The sequence below is a fragment of the Megalops cyprinoides genome, chromosome 10 (assembly GCF_013368585.1).
Source record: "Megalops cyprinoides isolate fMegCyp1 chromosome 10, fMegCyp1.pri, whole genome shotgun sequence".
Taxonomy (NCBI): Eukaryota; Metazoa; Chordata; class Actinopteri; order Elopiformes; family Megalopidae; genus Megalops; species Megalops cyprinoides.
The window spans coordinates 15,269,727-15,288,131 of NC_050592.1; the positions used below are offsets into that span (position 1 = coordinate 15,269,727).

At 41.9% G+C, this 18,405-nt stretch overlaps 1 protein-coding gene across 2 annotated transcripts in view; it reads right to left on the reverse strand.

The window, feature by feature from the left end:
• Positions 1-1,676: 1,676 nt before the first annotated feature.
• The window catches only part of LOC118784790 (glucocorticoid-induced transcript 1 protein), a 32,780-nt gene continuing 16,051 nt past the window's right edge, over positions 1,677-18,405 (reverse strand). The window contains exons 2-8 of one of the 2 annotated variants that reach the window (XM_036539210.1): positions 16,433-16,584; positions 11,391-11,480; positions 7,911-8,024; positions 6,572-6,718; positions 5,226-5,436; positions 4,685-4,805; positions 1,677-3,128 (exon numbers count right to left, since the gene is read on the reverse strand). In XM_036539210.1, the coding sequence (XP_036395103.1) occupies positions 2,780-3,128; positions 4,685-4,805; positions 5,226-5,436; positions 6,572-6,718; positions 7,911-8,024; positions 11,391-11,480; positions 16,433-16,584 (1,184 nt within the window). In that variant the 3' untranslated portion in view covers positions 1,677-2,779. Of the gene's footprint in view, positions 3,129-4,684; positions 4,806-5,225; positions 5,437-6,571; positions 6,719-7,910; positions 8,028-11,390; positions 11,481-16,432; positions 16,585-18,405 lie in introns of both variants that reach the window. The other variant, XM_036539209.1, reaches the window with a different exon arrangement.

Genomic DNA, 18,405 nt, shown 5'->3' on the forward strand with positions numbered 1-18,405 from the left:
CGCTTCCTGAAATTTACAAAAGTAACACTGAAATGAGTCACTCAAAGTTAAGGACAAATTGCGGGGTGACTAGACTGAGTTCATGTGTGGGTCTCAAAACTGTTCCATTCGGAATGGTGCTTATGCTGTACGGCATATTTAACATTAAAGACATTTAAAAGCATAGCTATCCATATAAAGTGATGAGAATGTTAGGCTACACAAGACATGTAATGGGAGAGGCTAACATTTTTCAATGCCTGTTTTTCACTCATTTTGGGGTTTCTAAAGCATCCCCCATCATTAATTAAGTATCCACATATGCATATTTTCAATCTAGTTGCATGTTTTCTGATGAAAAATACAGGTGGAGAAATTGTGTTTTGGTTCAGCTATTAACTTTATTCAAATAAGACACAGCTCTATATTGGAAAAATACAAAACGAAAAAGCCACACGCAGCCAAAATTAAATATATATGTTTGTGTGGCAACTGTTAAACACTGCTGAACACAGTGGCTGGACATTACAGTGGGACTATGCACAAACTTTTAACAAGCTTATTAAACGATGCTCTTGAAATTTCTGCAAATGGAGGAGACACCAAAAAAAAAAAGAAAAATAACATGTCATTATAATATAAACTATTTGGGTTTAAACGTTTTTTTTTCCCATTACCAATATCCTAATCTTTCAATAGTGATCTGTACACACACTATTTTTTAAGGACACCAAGCACTTTCAAAGCTTAGGTGGCTGTGGATGCTGATGTAACATTGTGCTGTTTGTTTGGTGCTTTAGAACACAGGGATGTTGTACTCTACTGGATTTGTGTTTCTTTGGAAATACCCCACTGAATTCTGGGGTATGGGTTCCATCTCAAAGCATGTCAAAACAGTGGTGTTTGTTACTATGTCCCTTATTGTCTAAGTGCATTGTATTGTGTACATCCTCCTTTTCTTTTGCAGACTCTCATACTTCTTTATTGCCATTGTGTGTGAACACTGACAGGTTTCCATGTGATAAGGGTTTGTGTGGGTCTGTGTTGAAACAAAAAGTGTTCCCTCTAGCAATGTGTTTGTAGGACTTTTGGAGTGTTTTGTTTCAGTGCTTCAAATTATGACTTGGTTTCATCCTCAAACAAATGGAATGGAATTGCACATTTTTGAAATGGATTTCAGTATCATATTTAGAGTAACTTTAAAAGGTTACTTTCAAATGGTGACCAACTTGGTCATTGGATATACTATAACATTAAAAAAGGTGCTGGCTAACATTGCATCAACTTGATCCATTTTAAAGCCATATCTAACCTTGTAAAGGTGAAATGAGAAGGAATTATCAATGCTTCTATAGGAGCATATAAATATATCAAAACAAATGTATGTGTTTTTTTTTTTCATTCTCTTCTTTGTGTAGGGGCAAGGCCATCAAGAGAATAAGGGCGTATTACATTTGCAACTTTTCTTTTTGTCATTTAAGCAGCGGGTGCCTAATCAATATTTTCCTTAATCTGTAATTCAATTCAACAGACTTTTCCTTATAATATTCAAACTCATACAATATGTATGTATTTAATGGGTGTTTTGGGGTGACACTGTTAAAATGTAATAAATAGTATTCATGACTTCACAGCCTACACCGTCAATAATAAGGAGGCTTGGTAAGCCTGTGCTTGTATACTCCTGAAATATTGTAATGGTCGTTTTTTTTTTTTTTTTTGGGCGACTTCCGTATGTTACCAACCAACCTACACATGGAATGTTTCTAATGCAGCTTTGTACTGAACACATTCATTTTAAACATTTTAACAGTCATAGAATGAACAACACCTGAATATTTTAATGCAGTTTTGAAAATGCTTTTCTTATGTTTTGTATTTTTTATTCCCCAACGTGGAATGGTGACGTTGTACCGAACACCATCGCTGGTGGTGGAGAGGTTTTGTTTGTTCTGGGAAGCAGGTCCCAGAGTAGAAAGCACTTATTCCAACAACATGGAATGTCATGAGAAAAAGGTCAATGTACAAAGGGAAAGGCAATAGAGTGACGATTATTGTCTGACTTTCTTCTGCTCCAAAATTAAAAAAAAAAGATGCAGACCAGGATTAAATCCATGCATGGATACATTCCAAATTACCTGAGTTTAGACTTGGAGTGAAATACCTGAAGTGAGACCATAATGCGGACGCTGTACAACGGATGTGGCCATTTGTTATTTTTCTTTTTTCTCCTTTTTTGCATTATATGTTTTAAGTTTCAAAACACAACCTGGATTGAGTGTAAACATAATCCTGAAAAATACAGCATTATTATCTTTTTTTCCCATAACATACATGACCAGAGCGATACAGTTTTCAATCGGACAGGCATATTTTCTTTTCTGGTGATATGGAGCTTATTCATATTGTGAATGCGGTAACAGAATACAGGGCACCAAACGTATCTGATTAAACAATCTACCATTTTCAGATGCATGTCCTACCCCCCCACCAGCTCCCTCATCCTGCAGTCCCTTACACTTAATAAAGCATGTTTTTTTTTTTTTTTTTCCTTCTTTCTTAGTTGTTTGTGTGCAAGCAGAACTGCTTATTTGAGAGTAAATTCAAAAGAGATGTCTATCCCTGCCAAGAACAGTGTTTAAGAATATACTAGGAAACACTAAGGAGTTTTCTCTTGCTGGGAATCCTTGCTATGCCATGCAGAAAGGGGTCTGACAGAGAGATGGGGTTCCTCAGCGAGGGAGGCAGGCCGTGTTGTTGGCCAGAGATGGGGGAGGACAGATGCCTGCTCTGCCAAAGACTAGCTGATGACAAAGTTCTGAGGTTTTGGGTGCGGGTCAGCGGGCACCTCCTGGTGGTACACAGGGGACGACGCAGGTGCCTCCAGGGGGTCATCTGTGCTGGTGCTAGCGGAGACCTGAGTCGGGGGTGTGTGGGGTGGCTCGGTGGTCATGGCACATGGTGAGCTGGAGGTGGGGCTGGCAGCAGTGGCTTCATCATTTTCCCGGACAGGACCGGGGTCGGAGGTCGAGTTGAAGAGGGAGGGGCCAGGGAGTTTGACAGGACAAAAAGCCGAGCCAGTGGGGATGAAGTTCACCTTATTTTTGTCGGGGCATGAGAAGAGAGGGATGGTGCTTAACTGGCGAGACCTGAGTAAAACAGGAAGGAAAATTAAAAAAATTAAAAAAGATTTTATCTCAATAGTAGTTACATCTTTGGATATGGGTCATGTAGAATTGAGTACAACCAATGTTACCAAATCTAATAACACATAAACTTGGTCTGAAAAATCTTTTCCAATGGTGCCTTCTGTCTCCCTTGGATAGCATGAATAAATTTCACTATAAATATGTAAAACACATAAAACTGTTAGAGCAACAAGTATCGACATGCAAAGTCATGACTTTAAGCCTCGGAACAGCAGCTAACATATCTTAAATTTATTACGGTTAATAAAGGTTGGGGCTTCAGAGTAGTTCACTGGTTAAGGCAGTCACTGTTAGCATAAGCTGAGCTCTACAGCCCAGGTTCAATCCCAGGTGTGTCATTTGCCTAGTGAAAACAAATTAGCTTCATTTCCTCAGGGACAGGAGTGGGTAGGTCAGCCAGGGTCTCCTTGGCTCTCCACTCTCAGGCACAGAGCAATTCATGAGGCGCCCGTGACTTGCTGAGATGACATCAGTGAAGTAGCACCTATCTATCAGTGAGCAACCAGTCTGCTGTGATGTAGTCTGCTGCAGTGGTACTCCTTAATTTTTTTCCTCTTGGGGAGTGTTTATGGAAATTTTATGTATACAGGAGCTTTACTGACCTGACTTGGCATGCTATACACAAGCAGTGACAGTCATATCATGCACTTGCGTAGTTTCCACTTAGTCGTTGATTATTTGCTTTTAATTATTACTTTAAAATATTACTTGCAAAATTTATTAAATGCAAAATCTACACATGGTAGCAGCTCATCTCCTGAAAAAAGTGTTGAGTCTTTCGCTATAATTTTTAATTGCTTACAGAATGATAATAAAATGACCAGTATTCCTAAAAAGTAATGTTATAACAGTAATTAGGTATACAACAATCCTTAATAGGTGTCATGCATTTAACACATCAGATATTAACCTGCTATCCTATTGCGTGAAGTTGCATAAAGAGAACTCATTATCATAACACTAAAATAATTATTTTTGGTCAAGTGGGCTGTTTTTCTTAACATAAAAATTCATAAATTTTTTAAATGATAAACTAAATATTATTACCACATACTGCACATAAGTCAACTGTATACTTCTTCCTGTCACTTTCACAATATTAATTTAGTGCTGTTTGCACAATGACATATATGTACACATATTAAAGCATGACCATTCAAGCATAATGGTACAGGCAAGGGTTATGAATTTCTGAGGGAAATTGTCAAAGACAATTGCCAAGACAACCAGGATACATAAATTGCCACATTTCCTTAGCAGACTCTTACTCAGAAAGACATGCACAGCATACATATCATCCTTCGTACAGCAGGATATTTTACCAAAGCAATCTGGGTTGAGTACCTTGCTTAAGGGTGCAACAGCAGTGCCCCACCAAAGAGTCAAACCAGCAACTCTGGGTTGTAAGACCTGCTTGTTAACAATATAGCACACTTTTGCACAGGATCCACCTGAGAGGGTACAGTTAACCGCTTGTTGCATGAGGAATTACTTACGCCATCTCCTCAAAGACCTTGACCTTCTCGCACCCCTCTGGGGGCTCCCGTTTGAACATGTAGCTGTTGTTCGGTTTGGGAGAGGAGGCAAACTTGGGTAGAGGTGAGCTACTTCCACTGTCTGTGAACAGAGGAGAAACGACCATTAATTTATTCAAATTATAATACAGGCAAACGTCACCGTGATGATTTAAGATTTACAGTTTCAAGTATTTGCCTAAGGAAGCACCCCCAATTCATGACCCTGTGTTGCATTAATATGCACTGTAATACACCCTTTGCATATAAGCCCCGCAGATACTCCCACGAATGTGAACCTCAAGTGTCTTCTGTGAATGATGTGGGCCTGCACACGTATGGTGTTTGCTGAGTGAATTTTGTGCAATTCTGAGCAAACTTCACCACCACATCTAGTTGTAAGTCTGCAGCTCGGCTCTGCTTACAGGTTTACGGCAGCCGACTCCCACAGCGCTGCGGCGCTCTGGGAGATAAGGACAGGGACTACGAGAAAGGCTCTGAGACGCACGGCACGGGCTGTCACCTTTGTCGCGGTCGTACAGGAGGTCCTCGGCGGAGCAGGGGCTGCCGTCCCGGGAGCGCAGGGGGCAGGAGGGCGAGGGGCATGGCGAGTGGCTGGAGCAGCTGCTGGAGCGCCCGTGCGCCGAGGGCGTCTGGGTGTCGATGCTCCGTGTGCTGCTGCTGCGGTGCTGCGGGGGGAAGGGGGCGCGCCGCCCGTCCGGGACCTCCAGGGACTGGGGGGGGAGGGGGGGAGGGGAGAAGGTGAACAGGGATGGCAGAAGAGGAAGAGGAGGCAGGTTATTTGGGCAACACGTCGAGAGGGAAACAGGAAACACACCATTGGATGGTATGAATACGTCAAAATGTGTAAAAAAAAAAATATTACGCAATGAAGTTGGCTGCACTTTAAATGGTTTGCGGACTGTGTAAATCACAGCTTTCAGGTTAAATGCATACCGTCATCTTTGGAGGGTGTCCAAATGAAGACACACCAATGGTGTGTGCGTGAGTACCAATCATTAAATTACGAAAGCATAGGACAGTTTTTCCCCACTCGGGACAAAAGAATATTGCCATTTCTCCTTTCTCATTTTAATAACATGTATGCACATGTTTGCACGTGTACGCAGATGTATTTAAACTTTAAACACATTACTAATCCTAATAACAACAGACCTACTGCACGTAAAACATTTAAGTGAATCAAACGCTGACATGAACATACATGAAAATGGCGGCTGCTGAACGCCTGAGATACACTGTGACCTTGCGGTGACCTCTGTGCAGAGGCAAGGCGGCGATGCAGCTCATCTCGCTCTCCTGAGAGGGCTCCGAGTCACTGTGTGCAGCATTCTGGTGTGCTGAGCAGGCTCGCTGCAGCCTGTGCAGGCCCACTCCACTTTAATGCACCACGTCATCCGGAATTTACGGCCTTCCTGATACCTCTGCAATGCGATTCGGGCTCTGAGCACCGCGTCCTGTACTAGGGTTTGGCAGCGTGGAAAGCGGTGCCTTTTTTTGCAGCAGGACGCAGGCACGCGCACACAGACACACACACACACACACACACACACACAAAAACACACGCACACAAACACACACACACACAAACACACACACACACACACAATTCGACTGGGTGAAGCATGATATGCAGTAATTTAGTCCTCACCCAATTTTGTTAATATTTGAGAGCATTTACAACAACTGTACCGTGTGTATGTGCATAAGTGGATGAGTAGTGCATTCTGAAATATGTGCGCACATGCATGAGTGAGCTATGTGCACGTATGTGAATGTGCTTGTGTGTACATGTATGATGGAGTTTATGCATGCATGTGCACACATGTGTGTGCATCCGCACTGTACCTTTAGCTCCTCCTTCTCCCCATTGTCTCTGATGAAAACCTTCTCCAGCTCATGGTTAATTCCTTCCATGCTGCTGGGGACCCTCGAGATGGAGGACTTTGGCACTGTGATGTTGGACAGCAGCATCGGGACCGACTTTGACCCTGGCTGAAGAAGAACACCAAATCGTCTGGATCATCTAATGAATTAATGCAGGTAGACAGCGCTGGGCAGCTGGTCGAGATCACAGGTCTTTAGGAAGACAATGCAGAATACAGCCTGTAGCACAACTGTACAGACAGAGTACCGCCTGTATTATAGCTATACAGATGGAGTATAGCCTGTACCATAGCTGTACAGAGACAGATAAAGCAATTCTAACTCTGATGACAAAGACTGCAGTGAAGGTATGTGTTTACGTCTGTACCTACACAAACGCAGGGAAAACAAATACACCAAACAGACCAACAAGCTTTATGTTAAGTCATCCACGCAAACACAGTGTGCAGAATGTTACAAATTACATTCTTTACATACACCATATATCATAAATCCACCTGCCATGTTTTCATTCATTATTAAAAATAATCCCATGAGGCTCCCAATTCAGTCCTTTAAGAAAGTAATTTGACACAATAAATTGTATGCCAGAGAACTGCTTTATTGTGACTACAACGTACAATACCACTTTTCTTTCATACAGTGCCAATACTCCTAAGAAAACGCCTGAGCGACAGGGCATGTCCAGGCATGTCCCTCTCCAGCTCCCTCTCTCTACTCTCCTTGTCTTATCTCAGAATTGGGCTGGTAAACACAAACTGTCTGTAGCCAAGCAATAGGTGCTGAAGGTCTCCTGAAGTAACCCAAGAAAGTTTTTTTTTTTTCAGTTGCCCTAATGGTCAATGTCGTTTATTGCCATTGTTAATTATAAAAAAAATACTAAGATTCTAACTTTATGAACCTTCATAGTTTTTATCAGGTCTTTTCCAGTTAGGTCAAAACTACTTTTAGAGTTGGTGAAATCATTTTATCAATCCCAGGCCACATACCATTGAGCAGGCAAGCAACAGTAGAGTCATCTGTGGCATGCATTTAATAACTAAAAAAATATAAAAACAATAAAAAAAAGTGTCAAATCAAAATGATCCCTGTCCTCTTTTGGAGGTCAAAGCATACAGATAATTTAGGACACACAATGTCCCAGACACTAGAGGAGGACAAAGGGGAGGACAAGGGGGTGGCCAACTGCACGACAGAGACGGTGTCTCCCTGATGACTGAGGCTTCACCATGGGACACGTGCCTGAGTGTGCCAGATGGCTGTGCGCCGGTTCTTTTGAGTCCAGTGGCACCTGACTGACCTGGGCTTGGCTGGTCGCTGAGTGCACCCCCTGTTGGGGGGAGTGGCGCTCCTTCTCCTTGCTCTGACGGCTGCCTTGCTTGCTCCGCTGGAGCTGCTGTCTTAACTTTGCGATCTGCTGAAAGGAGAAAAGGAGAGAGAGATGAGGGAAAGAGATGAACAGGGCGGAGGAATTTTGGAGGTAAAAAAACATGAATTTTTGCTTGTGCCATGACCAACCACAGTTGTATATCCCTTCCACCCATTAAATGTTGTTAGCATTCTAGTCCTTGTACAGCATGTAGAAAATGTTGCAGTGTAATGCTATGGTTTAATTAAAAACAGGATTTTTCTCCTATTTCTGCTGCAGTGTGACGTAATGGTAAGGAGCAGGGGTCATAACCCAAAGACTGGCGTTTCCATTCTTAGGTGGGGAACTGGTGTTGTATCCTTGGGCTACGTACTTAACCCAAAATTGCCTCAGTAAATATCCAGCTGTATAAATCAATAACAAAAATTGCAAGCTATGTAAATTGCTCTGGAAAGAAGTGTATGCTAAGCAACTAATGTAATAAGTCTGTTAACACAGACGAAGACTGATGCTCACAGGATAGTACCTGCACATTCAGCATTTGAACAAACATTCTCCATGTGACTGTTCAGACGTGTTGCTTATGAGTAACCATTTTGGTTGCGCAGGCAACATTAACTTGCCATTCCAGCTACAGCGCCAGCTAAAATACTTATTTTCTGAACTGGGTCCAAGCAGGCTTGCCAGTCCCAAAGAGCTCTCTTATATGGTAAGAATAACCATGCAGATATTTCAAGTCAAAATGATTTGATATTAAGAGGAAACCACAATTACGGCTGGAGGAGCACAAAAACATCAGAACTCCCACAGGAGTAAATAAATCTAGAGCAGTCTATGGCCTGGGATAACCCAGATGCAGACATTGTATGTTTTTCTTGGACAAAACAAGGATGTCTAATAATTTCTGTTTTTAGCAGAGTCATATTGGGAAATTGGGAAATCTTGCTACAAATAAGTAAATGATGTGGTGCGTAGTTACCACGGTTGCAGGTCAATAGGAAAAAAAGCAACAAGAGGAGGTATGTACAATTAAATGCAAGGGAAAGGGGGCTTCCCAGCATCTCCATAACAATGAAAGAAGAGGAATTCTGCTCCATGCATCTAAGTATTCATAAAGTAGTAATCCATGTGCTCACATAATCGAATGTATGCCATGTAGGTTATCATCACTGTGTGTCATCCCACTTAGAATCCAAAGTGTCATTTGGAAATCGAGAATACTAAAAGAAAGAAGCTACTGCCTCATTGTTGCCTCACACCATGGCAACTGACCAGCCACCACTGTGCAGCAGTCCACATCCTTGAGAGTCCATACAGCTGTAGATAAAAAATATGCAGAAGGACATGTCTTATCTGAGCTTTCAGGCTCCTCTTCTGTGTCCTAAATCTAAGTACTGTAGGGATTGGTTTCAGTGTATTCCTTGAGTGGCTTGGCTGCACAAAGTTATTGATACTGACTAGTTCTAACATGGTACTTTTGCGTCTTTTAGCAGAGGTGGAAAGGAGTTTCATATGGAGTGATCAGGAGCTTTTGCTTTTTATTTTTTTATTTTCCATCTTATTTTTTTCCATCTTATTTTACATTAATTATGGCATATCCCTGATTTTATGTTCATTGCATGTGAAGCTCTCGATGCATGTAATTTCTTCATTGTAAAGCACTTTGAGCTGCATTTCTTGTATGAAAGGTGCTATACAAATAAACATTATTATTATTATTATTATCGTGTTACAATAGCATTTACTGTGCCTGCATTGCTGGGAACTGCCCATCCAAGATGAGCTTTATTAGTTATTAGTTTCACCAATTATCCATAAGAGATCTATAACACAAATGGAGAGCATTTTCATGGTGTCTTTCTATGGGGGAGAAATATTTAGCAGCTGTATAACTTTTTGTTCTCCAGAGTAAATCCTGCTGAAGAGATTTAACAAAAAATACATATAAATGTATTTTATTTTGTCAGAAGTAATGAAATATTTAAAGTACACTTAAAAAGCTGGAGGTGGATTTGCTTTAATGACACATACTGTCAATTCAATGCTTTTCCTCCTCAGTATAGTCTTGTGGGTGTTAGTAGGCTAGGAGTGTCCTACATAACATCACTTGCCTGAAGGTCTCACACTAACCATTCCAAGCTGTTATCAGAAACATTGAATCAAACCAAGATCATGCTAACTGAATGTATGGATACAGTCATCTAGTGCTAGCTTTGCTTCTGGGTTTTAACCATGAGCAAAAGTGAAGACAAAAATGAATACAGTTTACAGGCAGAAAAATTCCATACTAGCACAACCACAATGTGTCCTGTACTGAGAAAATGGCTCTGGCCCACCGGAATATGTATACCTCATGAATCACACTAATAAATGATCTGAACCCTTTGCCGCTTGACACCCCACATTGTTTTTTTTCCTCCTCACTGTTCTTGAGCAAACTGCCAGGGCTCTATAAATTGCAGCATGTTTCAGCTGTTGCAAAGGGAAGTGGGCAGGTATGCGGGAGATAGTGTAATCATCTTTCTCCTTGTAGGCGTATCAGCAGTGCAGAACTGAGAAAGGACGATAAGTCCATCACTCACCACACACATGGTCTTGCTCACGTGTTTCCACAATGAAATCAGAGGTAGAATAAATATTTATATATAGTGCTTTGAAGGCTGCTAGGAGAATAATAGCTCAATGGAGTTTGACATCTGCCTACAAATTTTGAAGACCTGTGAGAAAAATCAAGGCCTAACAACTGGATTGAAAATCTCTATATGGTAATAAAGGAGGCGGCAGTGAGGTTTTGTTCACCTAATCAGTCAAACAATTCAAGAGTTTAATTCTTAAACATGTTTTTAGTGAACAGAATATTTGGATCCTTAAACTCAAAAATCAAAAGTAACAGCTACATGCATGCACATTTTTAAAGAGAGATGCTCTGTAAAGATAGGGGGATTCCCAGCTGTAGAGCTACTATAAAGAGACTGGCATCACAGACAGACAAATACATGAACACCCACACATACGCACAAGCACACACAAACACTGAAGCCCTCAAGCACACACAGACACAAGGACACAAGCACAAGCACACACACACACCCATGCAAGCTGAAACCACAGATCATGGCTGTTGAAGAAGTCCTGAAAGAACGAGGGAATTTGTACGGGGGTTGCATAAACTGTTGGTGATGAAAAGAGGTTCTAACACGCAGTAACCATGCCACCATCCAGCTTTTAACCACCAACATTTGCATATGTTTCCGGCAGAACCAGGATGGCTCAACCACATAACACGAACACAGAAATAGGCAACACGCGTACTGACATACGGTCGATTTATGATCACCAAATTTGCATACACACAATGAAACACAACCCATTTCTTCCCGGGTTGAACTCATCTCTTGGCTATGTTGTTACCTCTTTGAGCTGGTCGGCGCTGCCCCAAGACGCAGACCTCTGGTGTGTACCCCTCTTCTCTCCTCCCTCTTCACTCCAGCATCCAGGCGTCTGGGAACATGCAAATCGTAGATGGGCATCAATAAATAACAACTCCCACATCACCTCTCCCACACTCTCATACTCCATTCACACAGAAAAGACGAAGATAGACAAGACTGGAATTTGTGTTTCTGGAGATATGATGCTGATTAAGCACATTGTTTAGGGTCTACTTCTCTCTCCTGTATAGGTCTTCAACACAGTCATTTTGTACGAAACACAATAAACCTAAACTAAAAAATATTAGAACAGCATGGCAAAATGTGAGGTTCTCATGTCGTCACAGGTAACGGAGATGGCTAATCAAGTAATAAAACCACATTGCATAACACTGTGGCAGTAGGTATAATACTGAGGGCTAAAAATGAAATAAAGAACGAAAATCTACTCTTTCACCACCCACTGAATCCCCTGAATCCCACCCCAGCCAAATGCAAAAATGGGGGTCTCTTTTTCCCTAAGCAACATCTACTTTTGCAGTGAATGGGGCTGTCTTTCTCAAATAAAGAGCTAATCTCACCACTGATCTGCCATCTGATGGGAATAATGAGGTCAGATGTGGCTGAATGATTCTCAGTTCAGAATCAAAACCTGCCAACAAGAGCTGAACAGTTAACACAGTGGTAAGTAATAGGTCAAAAATAAAGAATATGACATATGTAGTACAACTGCTGCTCTGTGGGTGTTGACAGAAAAATTCTCAAATGACCGTGGGCAGTGGAATAGAGGGAGGATTCTAAATGCCAATGTCCTTAGACTGACTCCTGGCAGACCTCCTCAGACAAAATGTGCTGTTTGACAAGGAAGGAAAATAGAAAACAAGACCAGATCATTTTCACTGGGCTTTGGAGCCGGTTTTCTGCGAGGACAGGGATTAAAGAGGCTGTTTGTCCTCTGAGAAAGATGCCTCTGTGCTCTGCCGTGCCGGAAAGCAGAAGGATCCTGCTTTGAGTGTAAAACAATTTTTAGCAGTGCCTGTGGAATAACTGGGTGATGCTTTTGCCAGAAGTCAAGTGTAAACGATGAAATCCTTCACTCAGCCAGTGAAAAGCACATGACTTAAGCACAGATAGATCAGCAGTGTTGTAGAGAAAATTCCTAATACTCTGAAGCACAAATTGCACAAATCTTTCGGCCATAAACGTAGGCATATATGCATGATAGATCAAGCCATTCGTGAGAGATTCCAGATATTTATATTGTATAACCTGCCGATAAAAAAAGGTCTAGCACTAAATAAGCTATTTCACTAAGACATGTTTGAAACGCCCAACTCTGTTTTCCATCGGTGAGAAATTATGATCCTTCGGGTATTCTTTACTCTCTCAGTTTTATGATCGTGATAACGAACCATATAAACACACACACTGTTGGCATAAGGTTAATAAAGGTACAAAAATGTTATTACCTTTTCCTTTCATGGGACTGTAGGATAAGCATACAACCTATATAGCGATTTTGTTTTAGTAAAAGAATACAAGCACTTTAAGTAGTCATAGATAGAAAACATTTGATACGACGTTAAATCACCTTGTTCAGAGCAACAGACAACAGTGCAGATGATTCTTCACTCATTTAATGCAAGAACCCTTTTTTTAAACTGCAACTCCAACAGAAAAAAAACGTTCTCCAAATGGAGGATTCCCCTGTTTTGTGTCTGCCAGGCCTGACAAAACATCTGGGGGACAATCGTGCCCTAAACGAACGTACTGTATGCACAAATGCTGAGCAATGAAAAGCAGCGGGCGTTCCACTCGCTCAGTCAGCACCCAGTAAGAGCTTTTCTTTACATGTAGGACGAGTGGGAAACAGACAATGTTCCTCCCAGCAATTAGGCCCTGTCCGTATGCGAGCGCATGTATACGTTTAAGCACATGGTTGTCACCAGATGTATGAAAGGCTAGCTGAGGCCTGACACGTGCCAACTTCAACAAAATCATTCATCGAGACAACATTGGAAATGAATTCACTCAACGAACAGAAGTCTCTACCAACAACAGTTCTGCTTCCTCCATCCTGTGACGTTACTTTGCACAGCTAGCTTTATGATGAAGTCATTCAAATGAAGACCCTGCGTCTACAAGTACAATAGCAGTCTGTTGCACAGACTTTGTGCAAAGGACCCTCTGGCGAGGCCTGCTGTCCTGACCATTACTTCATTCTGTTTCTGGTGCCTCACCATGATGTAAGAGAGGGTACGAAATCCTTAGTCATGCCAAGCTGTAGCCATCAGCCAAACTGCCAGTAAATCCTTAGTCATGCCAAGCTGTAACTATCAGCCATGTTGTTTGTACAATAGGTGGGTGTATTGTATTTTAACATGTACAGTAGATGAGGAAATGGCCTCATTATAAAAAAACTAAATTGAAAAGCAATCACCAGACATTTGATAGTTGATAAATATCAACATTTACACACACTACATATAACCTTAACATGAGATCAAAAGCTGTGCTAGTTGTACAGGGAGCTACTGTAAATAAGTAAAACTTGATTTGACGAGAGTATAATGTGCAACTTTTCAGAGTGAACTGAGCTCTAACCTAGAAATAAGGGGGGTACATTTGCATACAGCACAGTGAAAACAGGATGCTTGTGGTCATGAAGATTGTCATTTCTGACTGACATCATTCAACAGAATAAAGCACTTCTAGAGGCACAAAATCTGACTAAAAGATGGAAAAAGACATGTGCTATTAACTCACAAACAGAACGCAAACCCATCCATTATTCTGATTGTAGGACTGGACTCACACCCTCTATTATGAACAGCTTGCTTGTACTCATGTGAGACCTTTAATAAGCGGGAGGCCATGTGCACAGAGGAGGTTACATAACAAGTGTTGTGCTTGATAACACTGTGATAGAGAGGACGGGAACATACAGCTTAGTGACAGTACTACAGCTGGGCTGAGGGGAGAGAGAACTGGGCTTGCTCACATACACACACACACATACACACAATCAAATACACACACACACACACACACACACACACACACACACACACACACACACACACACACACACACACTGTTCGAGTGTGAAGTAGGCCGTGAAGATGGGATCACACACAGGCATATAGCGCAGCAAGATTTCTTTGCAAACTACATACTTATAATTGCCATCACATGCACAAGCATACACATACATACACACGTCAGTGTGATCTAGCCAATTAAATTTGCCTGCACAAATGCAAGACAATGCTTAAATATGGGAGCTAACAAGCTGCCATTCTCTGTTGCCACAGTGGTTCCTCTGAATGAGCAATCATGCAATTACTATTAATGTTGTTACAGTTTATGTTACTGTTATCATTACTGTACTGCCATGCCATCATCACCATCAACATCCTTTTCATAATATCATTATTAGTACAACAACAATACTTATTACAGTACTGACTAATTTTCATCATTATTGCATTGCCTTGTTTGTCATTATCCCTGTTGCTGATTTTTTATGATGTGTTGACTCGGAGGACCTACTGACACAACTTCCGACAAATTCAGAAATTACTTTCAAAAAGTAATTTTTCCAGTGGTACTGGGGGGGAATCTGAGTTTTAAAAACAGCAGAAAGTTAGCAAGACAGGAAAAATGTAGCCACTGCTGGAATACCATCTGACTGGTTCCAAAACACCTGGAGAGTGGGTCTAGCACCTGCTTCCAACATGATGATTCATTACTGTTCATTTCATAGTTGCACACAATGATGCAGATCCCCCGTTAACCTGCACCCGTTTCCACCCTGTCCTAAACAACTCATCACTGATTTGACCCCTACCCAAATCAATGGGGCTCAAGCCTTCTCCAAACAGCGCGAGACAGCGCAGACGTTCCCTTTATGAGCTGCAGCCACTCGCCTGAGCAGGCACAGTAACTGGGGGAGATTAGCATATCTATGGGGTTTAGCCGCGGGCCGCCCCGCTCCCTCCAGCCCTCACACAAAGGCGGTGGAGGAGGGACAGGTGGCGAGGCGAGACGAGGCGCAGTGTGAGCGCTCGCCAGAGGTGCAGGCCGCGGGACAGGTGCAAGCTGAGTGCTTCCCCTCCGCAGATTCTTTTCACTTCACTTCGCCCCTCCACAAGTTTGTTTTTTTTTTTTTTTTGAACTCACACAGTCTGTATAAAAGCCTTGCTTTTGTAACTGACTGGTTTTGTTATAGACGTGTTTAAAAAAAAAAAAAGGGCTGGGTGTTTCAGGTTTCTCTTTATGAAACAGAGATTCAGGAACTGCCCATAACTGGGTGATTGTTGTGCTCATGAAGCTACCTTTTCCTCTGTCTTAAAATAAGTCAGCAGCATGGAGCTGTGGTTAAGACGCTAATTCTATGTTGGGTACTGCTGTTGTACCTTTGAGCACAGCGCTTTACTAAAACTGCTTCAGTAAATAGTCGTTTAATGAGCAAGAAGTTAGTCACACTGGAAAAGGGTACCTGCTAAGCAAATAAATAAACGTTTAAGTTAATGTTCACACTACATTTGCTTTCTACCTTGGAATGCCACACCTTGAGGTTTACAGGGAAACAGACACAACAGAAAGGGAATGAGGTTCTACGGTACACAATTAGTCAATCAGCCATACAAGTTTCTCCAGGCAGGGTTGATCTTATCAGTTGCCAACTCAAACTGTAAGTAAGCGCCCCAGTAACAGTGCATCTATCATTTAAACCTGCGTTGTTGGGTTCTTGCCAGAAAATGCCATAACAACACCATAACCAACACATTAAACAACTCTAAAAATGCCTTCCACAGAAATTTGCACTTTGACACTGAACTCGCATACCATTTGTATCTGCTCTTCTCATTTTTCCCCATCCAACTCCAGCGAATATGTCAAATAATGGCATCACAAATGTCAGACAAATGGGTGGGGAAGCAGTTCACTTTTAAATAACATCATATGACTCTGGGGGAGGGAACCATCAGATGCACAAGAACCAGGAATCAGTCTTACCTGTGTGGCTTTGTCTTTCATGCAGGAGGGGTAGTGCACGTGAGGGTCGCGCGGCCACTGCCCGGTGAGGTAGGGTCCCGTGATGGTGTCGAGGGAAGACGTCCGCCTTATGGTGTTGGAGCTACGCACCTGCTGCGACTTGGACCTCTCTGCTGCAAGAGACAAGGAGAGACACAAGATTTTTAGATGACACATGGCATTACTTTAAAATGTTCTTTCCCCCGTTTACCCAACCCCCCATTTTTGTAATCAGTAATTGCATACAAGACTTGTCTCAGTGTGACAATCTCTGTACTCGAACGCAGGAGCATAGGGTTAGCGAATACAGTCCTCCAATAATACACTCATGTGCCTGCAGTGACTTCCTATGAATCCCCAGTGCACCACAGCGAAGCAAATGGCAACTGAACAGGCATGTCTCCACTGACACACCCCCACAGGCACCTGACTAGCTGTAAGGTGCATGCCATGAGATGAGGAAGCCTTACCAACAAATATAAAGCAAAATTTCTGTGGGCTCCCAGTCACTGTCGTTTGACAACACAACCGGGCTCTAGGCTGAAGGTCTCAGGCTGTGCTCAGAACTTAAGCACTTTAACTGACCAAGCCACATAGGAGACCACCTTCATACCCCCTTCTGCTGCGGGGTCCTTTTCAGAGCATTCCCAATAAAACTGAACATATGGTTCGTTTCACTGAGTACCCTGAAATACCAGTCCACTTAGATTTCCACTTGATACATTTGACATTTTAACATTTTGAGCTGAGGATTTAAAATGTGATGAATGCAAGACTGCCAGTCATGATAATGTATGGAAAATTACCAAGACTCTGTCAAAAAGAGGATCTGAGACAAGGACACATTTCTCAAGCAATTACAGTCTATTACGCAAGATCAGCCAATCACCTCACTGAGTAGTTATACAACATTAGGCTTAAGTGCTAAGTTTTAGCAATACGCTTAAGTAAACAAGCAGTAAGTAGATAGCTCAGTTATCAACAATTGCCAACAGCATCTCAGCCCACTAAAATAGACAGTGTCCTACTGACACATCACTGAGTAGCTGAACTACACAGGTTTTACATCCGTATTCAGTGGTTTACATTTGTGGTATTTCTCAAGAACATGGATTACAGATTAACAGTGTGCCAGAAGATCATACTGCATGGAGACAGAAAACTGACAGCCCTCTTGTCACAAGTCCAATTCCTCAACTGTACTCAGTGGCTGTGATGCACCAGTACATGTGAACCAGAAAGGAAGCCATTCCTAGGGAAATACATAACCAATTCAAGCACAGAAACAAACTGTTAGAGTGGAAAGACAAAATCTGCCTAGCATATTTATAAACATGTTATTCCACATGCTCATATTTATCCTTGTAAAATGCCCTCTGACCACCCCCCACAACCCCCAAAAAACATCATGTCCTTGTCCCTGATTCCAACAGAGAGGTAATTAACAGAAAGGTAATTCAAGCACTGGTATTTTTTACTCTTATTCGCAGCTATGATTCATTTTATACACAATAGTAGTTGCATTAACTTTTTTCTCTACCTCCTGTATCAGTGAGAGACAGAACAGACTCAAAACCAACTCAGTGAGAGAGTTTCACACATCATACACATGACACTTTGAATATTAGAAGCCCCTTACCCATATTAATGCAAATATCCTCTGAAGACTATATGCAAAAAATTCTCAATGTATGTTTCATTGCAGGAACTATGGAGTCCCATTCACCGACTACAAAAAAAGGTCTGATTAACCCCTTTGCAAAGACTGATCTGCTGCTCAAGGAACAATCAATGCAACAATCAATCATCCTTGTTCAGGACCCTTTGACTGAACGCTTATACCACACTTGGCTATACAAATGTAGCATAAGTGTTAGATTTTGACAACATTCTCTGCATATTCAGTAGAGTAGACATCTAGGCCATGTATTGGTATTTAGCCTGGTATCAGCTGA